The 21,206-nt window shown below is 52.1% G+C and overlaps 2 protein-coding genes across 10 annotated transcripts in view; both read left to right on the plus strand.

The window, feature by feature from the left end:
• Positions 1-10,501, plus strand: part of RANBP17 (RAN binding protein 17) — a 316,523-nt gene extending 306,022 nt beyond the window's left edge. For 6 of the 9 annotated variants that reach the window (XM_079917450.1, XM_079917451.1, XM_079917455.1 and 3 more), the window contains 3 exons: positions 3,916-4,014; positions 5,911-6,038; positions 8,058-9,926. In XM_079917450.1, coding sequence (XP_079773576.1) covers positions 3,916-4,014; positions 5,911-6,038; positions 8,058-8,154 — 324 coding nt within the window. In that variant the 3' untranslated portion in view covers positions 8,155-9,926. Of the gene's footprint in view, positions 1-3,915; positions 4,120-5,910; positions 6,039-8,057; positions 9,927-10,422 lie in introns of those variants that run through there. The other 3 variants (XR_013827675.1, XM_079917456.1, XM_079917454.1) reach the window with 3 other exon arrangements.
• Positions 10,502-18,691: 8,190 nt separating this feature from the next.
• TLX3 (T cell leukemia homeobox 3) lies at positions 18,692-20,864 on the plus strand (the record flags this gene model as incomplete). Its single annotated transcript, XM_079917993.1, has 3 exons — positions 18,692-19,127; positions 19,483-19,726; positions 20,654-20,864. The coding sequence occupies exons 1-3, from the start codon at positions 18,707-18,709 to the stop codon at positions 20,862-20,864; spliced, it is 876 nt and encodes a 291-aa protein (XP_079774119.1). The 5' UTR covers positions 18,692-18,706.
• Positions 20,865-21,206: the final 342 nt, after the last annotated feature.

A 21,206-nucleotide genomic window follows, 5' to 3' on the forward strand; every position in this document is an offset into this window, starting at 1 on the left:
CTCTGCACACAAAAGCAGGATCCTTGGAAATGAACAATGTATTAATTTACATATTTACCCATTTCAGGTTTTAGCCGTAGACTGAGGCCAGAACTCCTCTGTTTTCTGTACAGTCCCCTTTCGGCTCTTTAGCTCGTTATACTTTAGTTGATATTTCACTCATCCTTTCCCATTCATTCATTTATTCATTTATGTATTCATTCTGTCATCCAGTAGCTATTTCCTGAGCCTCTGATAGGTGCCAGATGCCATACTAAGCACTAGGGATACAGAGAAAAGTCCCCCATGGTCCCAGCCCCGCAGAAGTTTGCAGACCAGTCTCCCGACCCCACCCCATTGCAGTCACCACCCTGTACGCACTCAAGCCACACCTCTCCAGCCATCCTTCTCCACTCAGCTTCTAGACCCATTGAGCCTCCAGCCTCCTTAGAAAGAGTACATACTCACCGTGTAGCAGTAAAGCACCCAGCCACCAACCACATCTTTGCTTATTCTGCACAGGTAGAAGATAGAACAGGAAGCACCTGAAGTGAGAGCATGTAGTTACCACCTTGCTGTAGGGGAAGAGTGACCCAGCACATTGGAGTGGGAAGGTCCACTGTGCTTTGTGCTTGTGCTTTACATGCCATTTTAGGGTAGAAACAGGAGCGGAGCTGAGGAGTGAACAGAGATCCGTGTAGCACAGCATTGCTTTGTCTTATTTTTCCAGATCAGATATTTGTAGCATAGCTTCATGTTTTATTTAGAAGATTACAAGATTTCAGAACAACAGAAACACTGTCATTCAAAATCCATACTAATACATGTGCCAGACCACATAGGACTGATTTTTGGACTGTTTTCTATTTTAGGGTTTTTTTGCTTGTTTGTTTGTTTGCGTATTGCAACTCCCAGTGAGGGTAACTGATAGTGAGAATATAATCTCGTTTATCTGTCCATAAGCAAGACATGAAATGGGGTGCTTCCTGGAGCCATGAGATTCCACTGGGCCAGATCAGGCAGGGTAACCATAGTTGGAGTAAAGGAACGCTAGTAAGGATTTGAGTGCCTGGGGAAGAAGTCAGTCCTCACAGCAGCCCTTCAAAATAGTTGCCATAATCCTTCATTTTATATGTAAAGAAATAAAGGCTCAGAGAAGTGAAACAACTTGCCCAGCGTCCCAGGTTACGTAAGTGGCAGGGCCAGATTTGGCCTTAGTTCTGACTGGCTCCAAAGTCTGTTCTTGTCAAACCATGTTGGTTTTGCTTCACTGAGAGAAATTTTCTACAAACTCATGCCAAAGCCCTTTGGGAAGGAGGAAGGAGAACAAGGAAGCACCACCTGAGACAGTGTGGTGTCTGGTTTTCCTAAGCGGACTAAGCCTCATGACTCCCCTTCCCAAGTGGTCCATTCCCTGGTTGGGCAGAATAACTGCTTAGGATAATACAGTGGGTAATGTGTGTGTTTTTTTGGACATAGGCTCTGGAAACTGTAGCCTGGGTTGGGCAAATCTGAAATGGCCATTCCAGCCATGCCTGTAACAGTGCAGGAAGTGAGCAGAGGTTGGAGGAGTTCCTTATACTGAACGCTGATGGTGCTTTGTGACTCAGTGCAGGCTGGGGCGGGCCACTGCAGAGTTGCCAAGGGCGCTCTCCTTTCAGTTTTGACTTGTTCGCATCGATAACCGCCAGAGATTTCACATTACCTGCAACAGGATTCTGTACTCAGGCCTTTCACCCAGTATTCTTCCATATGGGGGGGGACTTTCTCCAAAGGGACTTGCCATACTGATTGAACTGTTTCCCCATATCCTCTAGGAGTGTTAGAAACAAGAACTCTGGAAATGAGTTGACACGTCAATACCCTTTGAACGGATTTGCTCACTAATTTCCATTTTTCCGGAAGAGTAAAAGAGAAAAAAAAAAAATCATCCATTTTAGCCAACTTTATTTTTAGAAAAGTATTTTATTCAAACATCCCCTTACTTATTACAGACATAAATACATGCATTCAGACAAATGAATCCACGAGAGAACCGTATAAAGTAATTGGCACATCACTTCAGCATGCTTTGTCAGTTAGTGGAGGACTTTGGTGCCTCTGACTTTAATCTTTTCCATTAAAATATCCATTCTGCCTTCAGATTGTGAAACCCATAATATTTTAGGCTGTCTCCGTGGATCTGTTAGTTTTGCTTGTCAGACTAATTTAATTTGTGGCTCTGTGACTTTGGGTGGCTTGTTAAATTGTACATGGAAACATGTGATCTGCAAATGATGTTCAACATGCCAGGCTTAAGACCTAGTTTCTCCCCAGAGACACTGGACATGCAGTAAATGTGTGTTGGCAGATTTCATTTGCAACCAGCCTAACTGTTAGGATGATGATGATGTGTGAAACGGCAGATGTTTAAGCGCATTACTGTTGCTCTTATATACCTTAAATGTTTATAACACTTTTTGGAGCACTTTTTATATCCACCGTCTCATTTGATTCTCTGAGCTTCCTTGTACTGGGTTATCATCTCCCTCTTTATAGCTAATGAAACTGAGACACAGAGAGAAAGGTTCAGTGACTTGCCTGAGAACAGGGCAAATTGGATTGCAAAGATGCTAGAGGACAAAGCCAAATGTCACCAGAGCCTAGTCAGGGTGGTGTGTGTAGTAGGCTTTGCCACATAATTGCCATCTTCCCCTGCCCTCCTTTGAGGAAAGGAGCTCTGAAGTGGTGAAAACAGGAAGGGCTAGAGATGGGAGGTAAAGAGTGCAAGAAGCAGAAACTGTAGCGTCAGCTCCATATGGATGGCCACAACTGGCTTCACTGCTCTTTGCCTGGACTGTTGCAGCAGCCTCATCTCCGGCCTCCCTCCTCGACTGTCACCTGCACAGTACACGTTCCAAATGTCCCCAGAGAGAGATTTCTTAAGTACAAATCTGAGCATGTCTCTCCTTTGCTGCAAACCCATCATTGGCTCCCACTGCCAGATTCTTCATCGCGGTCTTCCAGCCTACACTGGGGTCTTGCTTCTGGCCTGCCTCTCTCCTGCCACACTGCATTCCTCACCACTGTAGAACCCACTGTGTTCTTTCCCAGACTCCTTTTTTTGCCACCGTCTCTGCTTAGAACACATTTATGGTGAACTCCATAAACATGACCTTCTCTGTGGAGCCTTCCCTGATTCTCAGGGACCCAGAAGCATCCCTCTTTCCACTGCATGCCCACAGCAACTTAGCCCAGCCTAGTGCCTGTTATCTCTGTGCTGAGTAGTCTGCCCCAGGGAGTTTTTAGCTCCTCAAGGATGGAGGTTGTGGTAGATGCCTGTGTTCTCTTACCGCCTCCCAGGTGTCTTGAAGAATTGGAACTTAAGAAAACGAATGAGTATGAAATGTAGGAGTGAAGTGAGTAAATGAGTGAATTAGTGTATGAGGAGTGAATGAGAAGACTTTAACAGCCTGAGCCAGCAGGAAACGTGACTTCCAGCATTACCGGGCATGTGCCCCGTTTCTCCCTCTTGTCTGAGAGGAGTAATGGAGAGAGATTACCCCTCCACAGCTTGGCGTCTTTGGTGAAATGAGAGGCAGAAAGAAAGGTGAGCTGGGCTTTTGCCTGGTGACCTAGTATAGAGGAAAACACATCAGGGTTGAGAGGCAGGGACTGATCCTCTTGGCTCTGTGGCCCCTGACTTCTGCCCACCCAGAAGGTTCTCACCAAAGGTTTCGGTGGTGGGAACTCTTCCTCAGGGAGCTGAGAGTCTTTGCCAGGAGTTCCTACAGCAGCATCATAGGCTTCCAGAGTCAAAGCTGTTTGTTTGTCCAGGAAGCACCTTCATGTCTGGTGGCAAGATGTGGGGATAGAAGGTGAGCACATAGAAGGCCTGGGACTGGGGGGGGACTCTGAGCCAGCGCATCAGTGTCTTCATGTGACTCTGTCTTCTAGATGATGTCTGTCCTCATGAATACCATTGTCTTCGAAGACTGTCGGAACCAGTGGTCGGTATCCAGGCCTCTCCTGGGGCTCATCCTGCTCAACGAGAAGGTGAGTGCGGTTGCAGGAAGGTCCGCAGGAGGCGACCACTGGGAAGAGGGAGCACTGTACACCAGGCCAAGCTGTGACAAAGACAGGGAAACCAACCGAGCTTGAGCTGGGACCTTGAGCACGCGGGACAAGGCCATATTCCCCCAGAAGGCCCTTCCCCAGAGGCCTCAGATCTCCTTCAGTTAAGTAGAGGCCTCACACTAGCTTTTCTGGCATCCGGAGCCCTGCACTGGACAGGTGGTTTGCTCAGCATTGCTTCCAGCACACCCTCACTCCCCTCCCTGTTCCGGCAGACTGTGGGCAACCACGCCTCTTGCCCCTTCCTAGGCCTCCCTTCCTTTGTGGGATCCCCACTGCCCTCAGTGGTAGCAGTAGCCCCTCAGGGCCAAACACAGAGGCAGCACCCTTCATCCGGAGCACAAGTCTCCAGTCCTTAAGTGCACGCAGCACTCTGGGCTGCCTCCCAAGTTCTCCAGCTTCCCCTTGAACCCACCCCTGTCTCCCCAGCAGTCAGTAGGAACAGTACATTACTGCTCGGGAGAATGAATTGTCTATACAATAAGAGAGTACTGGGGAAAAAGACAGTGAGTTTAGAGGCAGCCGCATACATTAAAATTCAAACTGAAATCCCAGCCTTGGAAGGAAACTAATAGAAGAAGAAAATATATCAAAAAGAGAAGAGCTGTCTCATCATTCACCTGTGCTGAAGTATCCAATTTTAGCCACATTCAATAGCACTGTCATTCATCTTCCCTCAGTGTTATTGTGATTTAAATCCAAGCTCTATAAAAGAGAGCAGTTCTTTTAAAATGATTGAGAGGGAATAAGGGCAAATTCAGTGTTTAGAAAAAGCTTATGACATCACAATATTATACTTTACTGATGGAGGTAATATTTCATGGTTTGGGATGAAAAACTAATAATTTTCTATTTGGTGTGAGTCACTGCATCATTATAAAAGGGAAAAATAAGTAGTTCTGTGCATTCCCAGTCTTGTTCGGGAAGACATTGTGGTTTAAGTGTAATGCCTCTGATATATAGTATTTAAGTATTAGTCTGACTACATATTAATTATGTGTGTTTTTGATGTGAGCTGTTTTAATGTATGATGGAAATTAAATATCATGCTGTTTGGGCTTGGAAGGATAAACACGACTGGCAAAATGTTGTCTTTGTGCTGAAATTAGGCTGTTTCCAATGATTAGGAGCTGCTTTTAGCATAAGAGTTTGTGTGTATAAAAGCCGACAGACATCAGCAGAGAAGAAAGGGCTGTGCAGTTCTTTGTGACCAGGTGTGACAGGTGTTCTTCTTAGTGCCAGGAAGCTCTCCCAGGACTAAGCAAGTCCCTGTAGTACCCCACCTCAGCAGAAAAGACCCATCCTAACTCAGGAGGACAAGGACTTGGAACAAAGCCTGGGGTCGTTTGAGGGGTAGTTCACTGAAGCCACCGAAGAGGAAGAGGCCTGAGGAGGGACCCTGGACTTGGTCGCCCAAAGTGCTCCTTGGGCATTTTTAGTTCATTTCTTCCCCTCAGCCTAAGAGGTCCTTCCTCTTTCAGCCTTTCTGTGATTATTGTTGATGAGACTCAGGAAGACCTTTATGTGCTTGGTCCCCCACAGAGGAGGCGAGAACTCCATCAGCCTAAATTGTTCCATGACAATAAAGCAGCTATAGGAAGAGATTTTTATGAGAAGGGATAATACAGTTTATACTCAGGAATGTCCCTGTTGCTTTGGTTTTCTCTAAAGGCTTAAAGTTCAGAGGGGACCTGGACCAAAGCGCCTTTGAGAGTTAGGAGCCCTGAGCACTTTGGAGGTGGTCTAGCCCTCCCCTACAGCTCTTCTCAGGCCCCAGTGTGGAGCCAGAATTCTGACACTTGTTCTGTCTCCCAACAGTATTTCAGTGAACTGAGGGCAAGTCTGATAAACAGCCAGCCTCTCCCCAAGCAGGAGGTCCTTGCCCAGTGCTTCAGGAACCTAATGGAAGGAGTGGAGCAGAACCTGTCTGTCAAGAACAGAGACAGGTAAGCAGCGCCCCATAGTTTAGCATCTCTGGGGTAGGTGGACGTTCCGGGATTGCGCTTAACACAGCTCACGACATACTGATGTGGCTTTTTTATCACGCCTTGTAATCCTAGACTCAATTTAGTTCCATGCAGTAAATATGACTGGGTAGTTGCTTTCTTCCAAGCATCAGACTAGGCACTGTAGAGCAGCGGTCCCCAACCTTTTTGGCACCAGGGACCAGTTTCGCGGAAGACAATTTTTCCGGTGGGGCGGGGCGGGGGGCGTGGTTCAGGCGGTAATGCGAGCAATGGGGATAATGGGGATGAGCGATGGGAATCGGCGGATGAAGCTTCAGTTGCCCGCGGCCCAGGGGTTGGGGACCCCTGCTATAGAGGATGCAGAGATGAATAAAATGCAGCCTTTGCCCTTAAGCAGTTTATAATCCAACAGGAGAGAGAGAGAAAAAGTAACTAATTGAAAAGGTTAAAAGAAGGAAAGTTTAGATCTGCTATGAAGGACAAAGAAAGGCCTCCTGGCATTTGAACAAGCATAGGCTTTGAGGTCAGACAGACTCCAATTTAAATTTTATCCCTGCCCTTTATAGGCTGTGTGGCAGTGAGTAAGGCAGTCAAGTTCTCTGATCCTCAGTTTTCTCACCAGTAAAACAGAGATGATGATAATTGATTGTGACCTTTAAATGACAGAATATAGTAAACATGGTACCCAGGACATATGATGCACAGTAAGTAGTTCTTTCCTCTTTCTGACCTTTAAAAGTGGTTGGTTTTGCAAGAACAGAGACAGGTAAGTTGCCAGTGAGATCCTGATGAGGAAGCCAAACTTACCACCTATGCCTGAATTCACTCATTCATTCATTCATTTAGTTCATAAAATTTTATCAAGAATCTGCTATGTGCCAGGCACTGGGGATACCACTGAGGAACTAATTGTTCCGGGTTTTTGCCCTCACGGAGCTTCTAGTGGAAGAGACAGGCATAATGAATGATGGAGAGAGAAAATGTTTTCAGAAAAAAAAAAAATAGTAATACTTGCCTCATCCTTTTATCAAAGCGGTAGCATTCAAACACTGCGCCATTTGAAATGTATATTATTAATCATCCCGATAGCCACAAGCCAAAACCTGGGCTCTGGTAATACAAGGCCAAGTCGGATGGGCTCTGTGGACGTGTTCCCTTGACTGCTTGTTCTGAGCCAAGATCCTCTATCAGGCAAAAAGGGGCAGCCTCCAGGGCTAGCAGGAGAAGAGACTGCGTGAAGGAAGAGGGGACCCTTCCCTACATGCCTCGGGGGGAAATTGCTTCACCTGAGGCTTGGGAATTTGAGTATTGCCTCCTGAGCGGCTCTGTGAAATGGTGTCAGACAAGCTCCTCGTTTAGTGAGTACTAGCTAGCAAGGACTGCGTGTTTTCCATGTGCCGGGCAGGATGTCGCGCACTTACAGGCATCATCTCACTTGACTCAGTAAACTCTCCCTTCCCGCAATCCCGTAAGCTAGCCACTCATGTGGGGCATCAAGACAAGAGATCTCCCAGCTGAGAAGTGATGGGGCCAGGATGTGAGCCCAGGTAGTCGTACCCAGTGCCCCCTCTTTGTGAAGCACTTAGTTTGGTTTCCTTATCTGCAAATGAGGATACTGACGCCTACTTTGGAGAAGACTTGTGATGATGAAACGAATTTATATGTAAACTCAACCAGTGCCAGGCACATAAGCTTTTGTTCTTTTCTTTATATTCCTTACCATCTATAATGTAATTTGACTTTTAAAAATAATTTTTAAATAGTATAACCACAGAATGCACCCCTCGAAATGGTCAGAGTGTATTTGCTGGTAACCCTTGTCTTCCGGGAGGGGAAGGAGGAGGGCATGCTGCTGGCAGAGCAGTAGTAGTCGGTGAAATGGGAGGAAGGAGCTCAGCCAGCACCTAGGCCGTCTCCAGGGTCCTGAACTCCGCCACCAGAGCTTCACACAGCCTCAGCCTTGCCACTGCCCTCAGCCCTTTCTTACTCTTTCCACAGGTTCACCCAGAACCTCTCGGTCTTCAGAAGAGATGTGGCAGAGGCCCTGCGCAGTGATGGCAGCACCGAACCGTGCAGTCTGGACATGATGAGCTGACCCGACTTCTGACCGTGTGCCGAGCAGCTTTTATCAAGAGACTTGTGGGTCTGGATCCCAGGACAGTGATGTTGGCTAGCCCAGGGGAATCTATTTTTCAAAACAAACAAACAACAACAACAAGAGTCCTACCTTTTTATAAGCCTGGCCTAATTGTAAGAATTTATAATAGCGCACAAACAATGTAAATTCAGTCTTTGCACTGAAAAAGCAAAAGATGTGTTTTCAGTCTTTCTATAAAATATCATTTATCTTTGTTCTTATAATGCTCTGAAAGGGTGTAGAGACAATATTTAACCAAAGAATATAATAAACCAGGTTTACGCCTAAGTGTGTACTAGTTAATGGTTCTACAGTCAAGGTTGTGAATTTGTGAGAGATGCAACCTTCAACATAGAGCCCGGATTGAGACAAATATACCATTTGAACCTGTTAAATTAGTAGTTTGTTATGAGTCTGGAAAAAGCAGCACTGGGGGCTCTGAGCTGTGGGCACTTAGAACGAGCCTGGGAGCCCTCCAGAGCGCCCCACAGGACTGCACACAGCCCTCTCCGCCTCAGCAGCGACTGATAAAGTTGAGAGACGGTAACACAATTAAATGACTTACAAACAACGTTTGCTCTTCACTGGCATAAATCTGAAGTGGTTTAGTCTAGAAGAATTAAGCTGCAGAGATTAATTGCCTGCAGAGATATTTCTGCCTGCAGAGATATTTCTGCAGAAGGAGTAGGTGGCCCCAGCATGTAGCTCTGGGTGCTACCAGCTCCCAGGCCTGCCTCCATTTAATTTTTAGGAGAAGCTGAGGGTGTCCAGTCAAAATACAGATTCAAAGCAGCTCTGCCTTCTTGGGCCACCCAAAACAGTTCTAGGTGCTAAAGTACAGATTTTCAGAGGATGAGGATCAGCTGGTTTTCATCTTCCACAAAAACTCTTACTACTGTGGGGATTGCAGCTCGGCCCAAACCCAGGACAAGGAGGAAGCCTTTACAGTTTGTGAGGGACTGGAGCTAAGCTATTAATTTGAGATTGCCACTGTCAGATGGCTTTGGTGTCTCACTGCTCCGTCTTCATGGCTCAGGCTTGTAGTAAATATTGTTCCCTTTATTTCTGATAAGACACGAAAGGTTGGCCTTACTGTTGAAGAAGAAGTAAATCTACAAGCTCCTGTTATAATCTCGTTTCTCAGACTAGTATTTCTTGAAAACTTTCTTGATAGCTGAGTTTTACAACAGGCTTGTCACAGAAAAGCAAAGTCACCCAAGTTTATCTCAAAATGTTTGTCTTCCGTGTGTGAACCCAGGAAATCAGGGAAAAGTGTGTTCTAGGTAGGGTTACTTCTGGTATCTGATGGAGGAGGAAGCCTCAGCCTTACACTATGTTTCATTAGCAGTGGGATGAATTTCCACAAGAAGGCAAATTCTGAACTTCATAAAACCTCAACTGTTTAGAGAAGTCTGACTTGAGAATTTCTCTTTCTCATGGGCTTATTACTGTACACTACTCATCCCCAAAAAAATCCTTCATAGAAGACCTATGCCCTTCTGACACTGTTTTTTGGTTTGTTTGTTTTTTGTTTTTGTTTTTGAAAAGGGTCCAAGACCTGGGAGTTCCCTAGTGGCCTAGTGGTTAGGATTCCGGGCTCTCACTGCCATGGCCCGGCTTCAACCCCTGGTCGGGGAACTAAGATCCCGCAAGCCGCGTGGCGTGGCCAAAATAAATAAATAAATAAAAAGGTCCAAGGCCTAAAAGCACCGTATTATTTGCATTAAAATGCTCACAAGAAAATCACCATGTGTACTTGCTTTTCTTGACCACATCGCCAAAGGTCGCCTGGTGGTTTCTCCCCAGCCAGGAAAGGCTCTGTCTTGGCCTTGGAGAGCTGCTGGGGAGGAGGACTTGTCAGGCCTGCCCCAGCCCCACTTGAGCAGGGCCTGCTCATGGCGCCGGGGTGTGCAGAGCATACGGAGAGGCAGCGCGCGCAGCAGGGAGCAGACTCAGCAAAACGATGGAACGTCTGCCGTGCCCTCCTCATCTGACCTCTCACTTAGTCCTCACAATAGCCCTGTGAAGGTGGACAGCATACTCCCACTTTTCAGATGAGGAAGCTGAGGCGCAAAGGTGGTACACAGCTTACACTGGTCACACGGGCAGGATTTGACCCCAGGTCTGTGTCACCTCAAAGGAATTCCTGGCCTCTCCAAGACCTGTATTTGAGAATGGTGAGTTGAAACCAGTTACTGTTTACATCCATTTCCGTGTGTTTTTCAGAACTCTGTTGCTGTGTAACAAACGACCCCAACATGTAGTGGCTTAGAGCAACGCTGCTCATCTCACAGTTCCTGTGAGGGTCTCCCAGGCTGCAGCCAGCATGGTGGGCCAGGGCCCTGATCGTCACCAGGCTTGCCCGGAAAGGACCTGCTTCCAGCCCCCTCGTGGCTGTTGGCAGGAGTCGGCTCCTCGCGGGTTGGTGGACCGAGCCCCAGCTCCTCGCCAAGTGGCCTTTGCACAGGGCGGCTCACAACTTGGCATCTCGCTTTACCAGAGCAAGAGAGAGAGAGAAGCACAGCAGTCTGGAAGTCTCAGCCTCTCATAACCTAATCGCAGAGGGGCCACGCATCATTTTTCCTGTGTTCTCCTCATTGGAAGTAAATCACTGGACCAGCCCACACCCAAGGGGAGGGGTTACACAAAGGCGGGAGGCAGGGGTCTTCGGGAGCCATGTTCAAAGCCACCTGCCAGGACTCTTACCTGGCCTTTGCTGGAGAGGTTGAGTTTGGCTACAGGTTTCTCCCCTGAGATCTGGAAAGGAATCCTGATTCTCCTTGGAGAGCTAAGTTCCGTTCTGTGCCCTTTCTGAGGGAGGAGGAGGGAGTGGGGAAGCTGGGGTGTTTGCAGAGCACATCACACTGCACACTCACCGCCTGACCCAGTGGGTCCTGGTTTGGAACTGCGCCCCACCCGCTCAGGCCAGCCTCGCCAGAGCCGGCCTTGGTGAGGGATTGCGGGGGCTCCAGGGGAAGCTGGGGTCCCCCGTGGGAGTTCTCTGCAGGGCCATCCTATCCCAAGGGTAAAACAGGCATTCCAGGGCACACCCAATCTTGCGGAGCCTGCACAAAAGAGAGCTAGTTGGATCTGTTACAGAGTGGTCCCCAACCTTTTTGGCACCAGGGACTGGTTTCATGGAAGACGGTTTTTCCACCGTCGGCGGTTGCGGGGTGGGGGGGTGTGGGGGGCGTGGGAGGATGTTTCAGGAGGTAACACGAGCGATGGGGGGCGGCAGAGGAAGCTTCGCTCGCTCCCCCGCCGCTCACCTCCTGCTGTGCGGCCCGGTTCCTAACAGGCTGTGGCCCGGACCGGTATTGGTCCGTGGCCTGGGGGATGGGGACCCCTGTGTTACATGCTCCAATCAGATCGCAGGTGAATGTGACTTACACACAGCAACAGGAAAAAAATGATCCTGGCAGTTCCTCGGGGTCTACCACCTACCCGCAGCCTCTGGCCCAGAGTGAGGAGGAGAGGAACGCGCGGGCCGCTGCCGGCGCACCTCGCCCTTCTGATGAGCTTCTAGCAGGCGAACAGGTCTCGTCCACACTGTGCAGGGCTCTAGGTCAAGCCAACAGCTTCAGCTGATAGTCAAGCAAGAAACAGTTTGAAGGTATTATGACCGCACGACTTTTGCCTTCTCCACTGACTTAAGAACCTGACGCCTGAGAGCTGTATCCTGCTTGTGGTCTAGATGTTTCTGTGTTTTCTGTGCTTTCCAATCAGGCTTCTCTAGAACAGGGGATGGGGGTGCTGCACCGTGTGATGATCGGAGCAGCCAGAAAAGCCCTGTTGGCCCCTGGCCTCCCTTCCACCGGCCCTGCCAACCTAGAAGTGCCTTTGGGTTATGGTACTGGAAGCCCCTGTCGACATGCGCAACTGACCTGGCACTGGCTGTGAGCTGAGCTCAGTGACTGAGTTAACTACCAACAGAGCTGAGCGTGAGAACAAAGAACAGGGTAGGTTTGGTGAGAGAAACTGGGGAAAGTGGAAAAGCTGGCACACGGGAGCCTTGTCCAAATGGAGGCCAGTCCAGCAGTGTAGGCGAGGCAGCCTTTGAGAGAACGCAGCACCTTATGGCGAGGAGGCAAAGAGCGCCTGGAGAGCAGGGCGGGGCAGAGTACAGAGGGAGACAGTGAAAGTCCCAAGATGAGCATTAAACAACTGGAACCACCATCATTTAATGAGCACCCACGAGGCACTGCAAATCATGATCTCATTTAAATGTAATGCTTACCAATAAGAAAGTCAAGTAAGTATTGATATTATCCTCATTTTAGAGATGAAGAAACTGAGACTAAAAGACTGACCCGAGCCACACAGCTAAAAAGTGGACGAGCCAGGATTCAAAGTCAGGTCAGCCTGACTCCAAAACTCATGTTTCTTTTCCACTAACATCCTTTAAGCTAGGTACTTCACCACTGGGCTTTGGAGACAGTTGGGTGGGGAGGTGCCTATGGACCCGCCGGGACCCCCAGATGGGGCTGATCACTCCCCAAGAAAGGCCAGTCCCACAGGGCCCCTTGTGTGCTGTGTCTGTGGCTTCTGCCACTGATTCATCCTCCTCCCTGAACTTTATAAAATCATTCTTGAGACTTTTTAATGTTTTATTGAGGTGTAAGTTTACAATGACAGCAAACCTTTCAAACTACAGCAAGAGTAACCTGCCTCCTTGGCGTATTAAAAAATAATGTTAGTGTGGGTTTTTACATCCCATAGGTTGGATTGCTGCGAAGAGTGCTTCCTTGACAAGATTCTTTTTGAGGTTTACAGAAAGCGTAATAAAATATGTAAGTTACATTCCCACAAACAAAAGCTATAACATAAGTTATTTATAAGCATGAGATACAAACAGTATCACGATAAATAAACCATAAGGGTACCTGCAACATCCATCTTAATGTAATTTGCCCAAGAAAAGTGTTGAAACGAAGTCGAATTTAGTAGAGAAATCTGTCAGGAAGAAAGGAAAGTTGTAAAACACAAAATGGGGACAATGGCTGATGGGGTGGGAACAAACAAGGGCATGAGATCGGGTGTGAAGGCACCTCAGAAGGCCACGGCTGTGCCTGCCCTCGGTGCCTGCCCTCGCCCCCTGAGCCCGCGTGCTCCCAGCAAGCCCTGCTACCCACAGGCGCATATGTCACCAGCCCACACAAGGGAAGGAATCTCCCCTCCCCTCCCGCTTCCTGTCTTACACCCTCTCTCCTAACCCCCAGCCCTTTGGCAGCTCCCTCAGGCTGCTGCCAGCCTCCCTGCCAGGCTGGGCCATCCTCAAGGCCAGGGCCTGGGTCTGACTCAGCACAAGGATCCTGGAGATCATTCGTTCGCTCATTCATTCACCTATCACAGATAAAGCAGTGAACGAGGCAGAGTCTCTGCCTTCAGAGAGCTGGTGAGCAGGGGAAATAAGATGGGTTCCAAAGGCAAGGAGGCAATGATGAAAATAAACAGGGATAGACAGTGGCTGGGGGAGAGGAGGGCTGCTTTAGAGGATGGGCAGAGAGGCAAGAGGTGGCCTGGGCCCTAAAAGGTGGAAAGGCAGGGCTTCCCTGGTGGCGCAGTGGTTGAGGGTCCGCCTGCCGATGCAGGGGACACGGGTTCGTGCCCCGGTCTGGGAAGATCCCACGTGCCGCGAAGCGGCTGGGCCCGTGAGCCATGGCCGCTGAGCCTGAGCGTCCGGAGCCTGTGCTCCGCAATGGGAGAGGCCACAACAGTGAGAGGCCCGCATACCGCAAAAACAAAAACAAAAACAAACAAAAAAGGTGGAAAGGCACCAGCCGTGGGCGGAGCTGGGGGAGGCGAGTGCTGAACTGAGTACAGGCGAATTACTGGACACACTTCTGACCCCTTCTTCCCTATCCCTCGTCTGACCTTGCTGTGTGCTATTCAGTTTAATACCGCAAACTCTTAATGACCATCCAGTGGGCCCTGGGCCAGCCCCAGGACATGAACTTGAACGCCACCAACACCATTCTGCCCTGGAGGTACTCCTGGAACAGTGGGGGACACAGAAGTGAGCCCACTGTGGCCGCCCTCACGCCGCTCCTGGGATCCTTCCCCTAGACCACCCACTGATTTCCTATGACTTCGAATCCTTACTACCTGCTCCCACAGCAAAAATGGGGGTATGAGGTAAAGGGAAAAGCACGGGCTTTGGAGTCAAGACAGTCCTGCGTTCCAATCCCAGCTCCAGCCCTTCCCCACCGCACGCCCTCTAGTCCTCCCCATCGGGGGAGGCAGCGATGAAGAGCTCAGACTGTATTACTCCCACTATCAGATGGGGAAATGGAGACCCAAAGTTGGGACATGGTCCAGAAAATTGGAGTATGTGCTCAGTAAATACTTGAATAAATGAATGGATGAGTGAATAAGTTTGGGCAGGTGTCTTTAGAGCCTTCCATCATGAGAAATAGAAGGGCCCCTAGAGACTCCAAACTAGGGGGTGTGAACTAAGGATGGAGGGTGGGCAGGTAAGCAACCTGGGACATGGCGTGTGTGCCAAATTGATGTGTTTGTGTCTTTGTCTATGGAAATGGTCCATAATATTTCCATCTATCTTGCAAATTCGGTTGCTGACCCAAATATGTTTAAGAGCCCTGATTCAAACCCTACCCCATTTTACAGACAGGGAAATTGATTCCCAGTTTACACAGGAAGTCGGCGGTAGAGTGAGCCCGAAATGGGTCCTCCTGCATGTGGACAACTGGAAATGCCGACATCCTGACTCTCATCCCTAAATCCCCCCTCTGTCTCCTATATGACACCCAGCAAGATCTCCAGCAGTGCTATCCCTTCTCCCATCTTCTCCATCGGGAGGAGGACAGGATGCACTGCATCCTGGAAGTCTTTCTGGCCTCATGAGTCTGGGCCACCAGCTCCCAGTTCTTAGAGATTTTCTCATCTCTGTGTGTGTGTGTGTGTGTGTGTGTGTGTGTGTGTGTGTGCGCGCGCGCGCGTGTGTATCTCCATCTCTGTCATTGTTCAGTTGATAGCAGGTAAGAATGGACAGCAAAAAATTACAATTTCAGGAACACTAAATACATATCAAACAATATTTGGCCAAAACAGTGCTCAGAGGAGAATGTCTGGCCTTAAATGTATTTAATAAAAAACAAGGAAGAATGACCAAAAGGAACTAAAATTTCACCTCAACAAACAAAGAAGAAATTAACGAATAAAAATAAAACAAACCATTCCTGAAGGAGATGATATTTTAAAAGAGGATAATGAAATAAAAGTCTTTTCTTTAAGACCAGTAAAACAGACAAACCTTTGGCAAATATGATCAAAAGGCACAACTGAGTAACAGTGAGAACGAAATGCAGAGGATGTCAACACAGATTCAACATGGGAGTTTCAAAATAGGAGAGAATCTTCCCACAGTGTTACAACAATGAATGTGAAAACTTGGATGAAATGGGCAATATTCTGGGCACCGGCTTCTGAATTTGAGCAGGCGTCTCAATCACCTGGGGGGCTTGTTAAACACAGAGTGCTGAACCCAACCCCAGGGTTTCTGATTCAGTAGGTCTGGGCTAGGGTCCAAGAATGCGCATTCCTAACGAATTCCCAGGTGAGGCTGATGCCGCTCGTCGGAACACACATGGAAAACGCTGTCCCAGAAACTGCTACCCGCGCCATTTACTCCTTTTCCTGAGCTGCCTAACAGCTCTGTTCTGTCTGGGTTGGGAAAGAAGGGGGGTTTGTGCCCAGTGGTCCAAAGTGCCTACTGCTGGATGCCTGAGAAGCCCAGGGTCCCAGGCAGCGGGGCACAGTGAGGTGGAGCCCTTCCCTACCCCAGGCGCTGTGCCGAATGCTTACTTGAATGAGCTCATTCAATCCCACGATGTTGGTACTGGTGCTTTACCAGATGGGGAAACTGAGGCACAAAGAGAATTCCCTAGCCCACAGCTGATAAACAGAGGTAGGAATCCAACTCTTAAGCACTGGGCCACTCACCGTGCCCTGGGAGCAATGTTGGCCACACCACCCACATCTTCTCCCTATCTCTGTGCCTGTCCACCTACATGTGCAGCGTGCGCCTTGCTATTCCGTGTAACAGAGCCAGGAAGCAGCAAAGACAGGCCTGGGATCCAGGGATCTGGAAGCCAGGAAGGAAGTGGAGCTGCTGGTGGAGAGCCTTCACTGGCCTCTGAGTCAGCGTGAGTCTCAGAACTCAGCCTCAGTCCGCTCATCAGGTACAAGATGGGGTTGAGAGCAGCCCTTTCCACACAGGGCTGTCGTGAGGAATAAATAAGTGCCCCAGCCCTTGCCTGGCACGTGCTAACTTCTCAGCTCACAGTTGCTCTACTGTTGCCATTAAAGTTATTATTGCATAACCGCCAGAGTGTCTCCCAGGCAATTCCACAGACCTTCTCTCATTTACTTCTCACAGCCACCCTGGGGGTAGCTATTACCCTTTCTGTTCTACAAATAAGGAAAATGAGGCTCCAGGAGATGCAAGAGGGACCCCACAACCCCCAGGCCCCCCCAGTGGCAGAGCCTGAGTTAGAAGCAGGAGGCCCCCAGCCCAGAGCAACAGCGAGACTCCATCTGAAGGTCCTGGTCTGCAGAGGGCAGTGGAGGAGGGCTTGCCCAGGGCCCAGGAGCCCTGCTCTCCTCACCCCTCCCTGCCCAGACGCCTCATTCTCCCCACCCAACACTGAGGTTCTGCCAGGGCCAGAGACTTGCCCAAGGTCACAGAGGGGGTGTTGACTCAGGCTTCCAGGCCTTAAGATTGTAAGTCCTGAGGCCTCTCCTTGTTGGGGGCAGATTACTAGGAAGAATCTAGTAATTCTGCTGCCCCCTGCCCTTCCTGGCCCCCTGAGACTGACCCCACCGTAGACAAATACACCTCTCTCTCCAAGATACTGAGCCTCCGCAAATAAAATAAAACCCCAAACAAATAAACAGGAATCTTCAGAATAACACATCAACTGTCACGCTGGGCGGGTGGGGAGGGCAGCCGCAGCTTCCTGTTTCCTGCTACCTGCCAGGCCCTAACCCCGTGCGCTCTCCACATCTCACTCGCTGCTCGAGACCATCTCGCAATTCACGCATTCCGTTTTACAAACGAGGAAACCAAAGCCTAAAGCTATGAGTCCCTTGCTCAAGGTCACTCGGCTAGGATGTGACCTGGCCCAAATACAAACCCCCTTCTGGCCAATGGAGCATCCCAGCTCTCACCGCGTCGGCAAGATGGGGAGCGCAAGGGAGGCCCTGCCAAGCGGTCAGCAGTCAGTTTGCACCTAACGATTTTAGAATTAGCAGGTAGAAAACGATTCTGTAAACCTCCCCTGGGGAGACAGATGAGACTGGGGGGGGGGGCAAGGGGGGTTGACCGCCCTGCACGCCTTCCTGTCACCGGTGCCCCTTGGCCCGCCGGCACAGCCTCCGAGGGCGCGGGCAAAGCAAGGAGTGGTCTCAGCGCCCAGGGTTACCCAAAGAAACCCCGCTATTTGCTCTAAATATGACCCTCCCCCGCCCTTGCCCCTCGGTAACCCCAGGTCTCGACACCTGCCGCGCCTCGGGCAGGTCTCCCCGCGGGTCCACAGTCCCGTCCATCCTGCAACGAATTTCGAGGGACCGGATCTCGCTCCCTACCGGGCGACCCCGGGTCCCGTTCAACCGGGCCTGGCACGCGTGGGCACCTGAGAGTCTCGCCTCGGTCTGCTTGCCGGGTGGGTGCCAGGGAGCGTCTCTAAAGTGGCCGCGACGCCGCGGCCGAAGCCCGGGCGGGGGTGAATTCTCCCCACGCGGGTCGGTGTCCTCGGGAGCGCGGGGCATGCTCCGGTGCTGTCCTTACCCCGCGCGCAGGCAGCGCACAGCTTGCGCCCCACGGTGCGCCCCTTTCGTTGCTCCCGAGGCGGTGGGGTGTCCAGGACGCTGCCGCGGATTCCGCAGGGTCGTTCCGGAGTTGCAACTCCATTGTAATTGAAAGGATTCATATTGTTTGGGTTTTGCTCGGATGAAAAAAAAAAAATTTGGAAGAAAACAAAACCCCCCTCAGCAAATGACAATTTCACCAGCAGAGCGCCCTGCCCGCCCCGCTCGGCGGCGGGGAAGCTGCCCCAGCCGGGAGGAGCGGGGAACGTCTCCTAATTGCAGCTTCGTTAGATTTCGGGTTTGGGAGGCTGTGGTTCGGGCGCTAATATCCGCCGCCCATTATCCCGGCTAATAAATTTGACCTATTGTTCGTTTGTTAAAATGATGTCACCTTGGAACAGTCCCTAAGCTCCTATTTCCATGAATTAGGCCTTTATTGAAAGCCAGGAGCCAATGGGAGGAGAGAGGCTTGTTGATCGCAGCCAATGGTTGCGGCGGGAGAGGAATTAGCAGCGGAAACTCCAGGTTCGGTTCAAGAAAGATGACACAGAGCCTGTCGGGCCCGCGCACTCTTGGCAAAGTTTCAGTGCGACGAGAGGCGCCGGGCGCTCCATGGCCGCGCCGTAACGGGGACCCAGCCGCCTCCCCGCCCAGCCCAGCCCAGCCCTTCCGCCCGCCCAGGATGGAGGCGCCAGCCAGCGCGCAGACCCCGCACCCGCACGAGCCCATCAGCTTCGGCATCGACCAGATCCTCAACAGCCCGGACCAGGACAGCGCACCAGCCCCGCGGGGCCCCGACGGCGCCAACTACCTGGGAGGGCCCCCCGGGGGCCGTCCGGGCGCCACATACCCGTCTCTGCCCACCTCCTTTGCCGGCCTCGGCGCGCCCTTCGAGGACGCGGGATCTTACAGTGTCAACCTGAGCCTGGCGCCCGCCGGCGTGATCCGAGTGCCAGCGCACAGGCCGCTGCCCGGGGCCGTGCCGCCGCCTCTGCCTAGCGCGCTGCCTGCCATGCCCTCCGTGCCCACGGTCTCCAGCCTGGGCGGCCTCAATTTCCCCTGGATGGAGAGCAGCCGCCGCTTCGTAAAAGACCGTTTCACAGGTGAGCAGGGTGTCCAAAAAGGCGCCGGGCCTCGGCCCTCCCGGGGCCAGAGGCGCCGCGCCCTACGTGCTTCACTCGGGGAAACGGTTCCGGAGGCCCAAGTGCGGTGGAGGCCTCAGCGCTCAGGGCCCCGGGCAACCATAGAGGGGAGAAAAATCAGAGAGTTTGGGGGAAATAAGCCTGTGCCCGGGGAAAGAGGGGGACATCTCCCAACCGGCTTGGTGCCGCTGGGGACACTCGGGACCAACGAAATAGCGTAGTACTCTGCGCCCCACCGGGCGGCACCGGGTCCGCATGGTGCCTGAACGGCAGTCGAGCTGGGCCGGGCTTCAGGGGGCCTCGTGTGTCTCCGCAGCGGCGGCGGCGCTCACGCCCTTCACCGTGACCCGGCGCATCGGCCACCCTTACCAGAACAGGACGCCGCCCAAGCGTAAGAAGCCGCGCACGTCCTTTTCTCGGGTGCAGATCTGCGAGCTGGAAAAGCGCTTCCACCGCCAGAAGTATCTGGCTTCGGCCGAGAGGGCGGCGCTCGCTAAGTCCCTCAAAATGACGGACGCGCAGGTCAAGACCTGGTTCCAAAACCGGAGGACCAAGTGGCGGTGAGAGAGGCCTGGCCCGGCCCACCTTGCACCGGCCCTTCGCCCGCTCCGTGCCCGAGCCTCGCGTTCTCCCCACCCTGCGCTACCCCCTACTCGCCCTCCTAGGGCTGCACCTCCCCGCTCCTTCCCAGGTTTTATCTCCCAGCTCGCCCTCCCGCGCGCCTGTCCTCATCCGTGTCTGGAATTCTCCTCCATTCCCATCCCTGTGTCGCTTTCTTGAGCCTCTCCAGCTGTCTCGATGTTTTATTCGGTCTCCTGCGCTCGCTCGGTTTCCTCTCACCTGCCCCCCCCAACACCCTACCCCATCCCGGGCCTCTCGCGCTCCGCTAAACCCTCCCGCTTGCCCCCTGCCCTTCCGATTCCCGACAATCCGCGCGGGGCTCCGGGTTCCCGCTCTAGCTCCCCATCCCGACTCCAGCCCTGTTTTTATCCAATCGCTCTTTCGATCCAACCCGTGAACGGCGAAGCGATCGCGTCCTGCAAGAGGGGTTTGAGACAGAGCCTGGGAGAACCGGATGAGGCTGACCGGACCCGGGGACACCGCGAGGTGCAGAGCCTGCCCGCCCACCCGCGGACCCCAGTGACCCGGCTGCCTGTAGGGCCTAGTCAGTTACACACACGCCCTGCCCTTGTTACCCCGCAAAGAAACAATCTTTGTTGTTGGCGAAGCCACAATACCCGGGTGTGCAAGTGGGCGGCGGGCGGAGTTTCCTCCCGGCGATCTCCCCGCGCACAACAAAAACAAACGATCCCAACCCACTCCGCGGACCCGCGGGTCCCCGGCGCACAAGGCCGGCGGGGAAGCAGACTGACTCTGCGCCTCGAGGCTCCCGGCTGGCCTTGGCTCCCGGGCGGGTGGGGGCCCCGCCGGCGGCCCCGCGGTGCCGGGTGCCTGACGGTGCTGTCCCTCTCCCTCCCCCGGTGCAGGCGGCAGACGGCGGAGGAGCGGGAGGCGGAGCGGCAGCAGGCGAGTCGGCTCATGCTGCAGCTGCAACACGACGCCTTCCAAAAGAGCCTCAACGACTCTATCCAGCCCGACCCGCTCTGTCTGCACAACTCTTCGCTGTTTGCTCTGCAGAATCTGCAGCCCTGGGAGGAGGATAGCTCCAAGGTCCCCGCCGTCACCTCTCTGGTGTGAGCCGCCAGCGCGCACCGTCACCAAGTATCGCCGCCCCGACCCGGCGGGGCGCCCCGGCCCCCCAGCCGGTCTGGGGGGGGAATCGAGGCCGAGACGGGAAGGGCCAGCCAAGCTCAAGTAGGCCCCGGGGCGCGGCCGCATCCCCGCCGCCTGCGGAGGGGGGCTGGGCCCGGGCTCCGCGCGACTGCACAATCCGAGCCCCCGCCCCGCGCCCAGTCCCGCCCGAGGCCCGGGCCTGACAAAGAAAGCGCCTTACGTTTCTCCGCCCCTCGCCCGCAGCCCCCGGGCCGGGCGCCTGTATTATACTTTGTACTTTTGCCCAAACGTGTAAATAATAAAAGT

This window comes from Stenella coeruleoalba (assembly GCF_951394435.1).
Source record: "Stenella coeruleoalba genome assembly, chromosome: 3".
Classification (NCBI taxonomy): domain Eukaryota; kingdom Metazoa; phylum Chordata; class Mammalia; order Artiodactyla; family Delphinidae; genus Stenella; species Stenella coeruleoalba.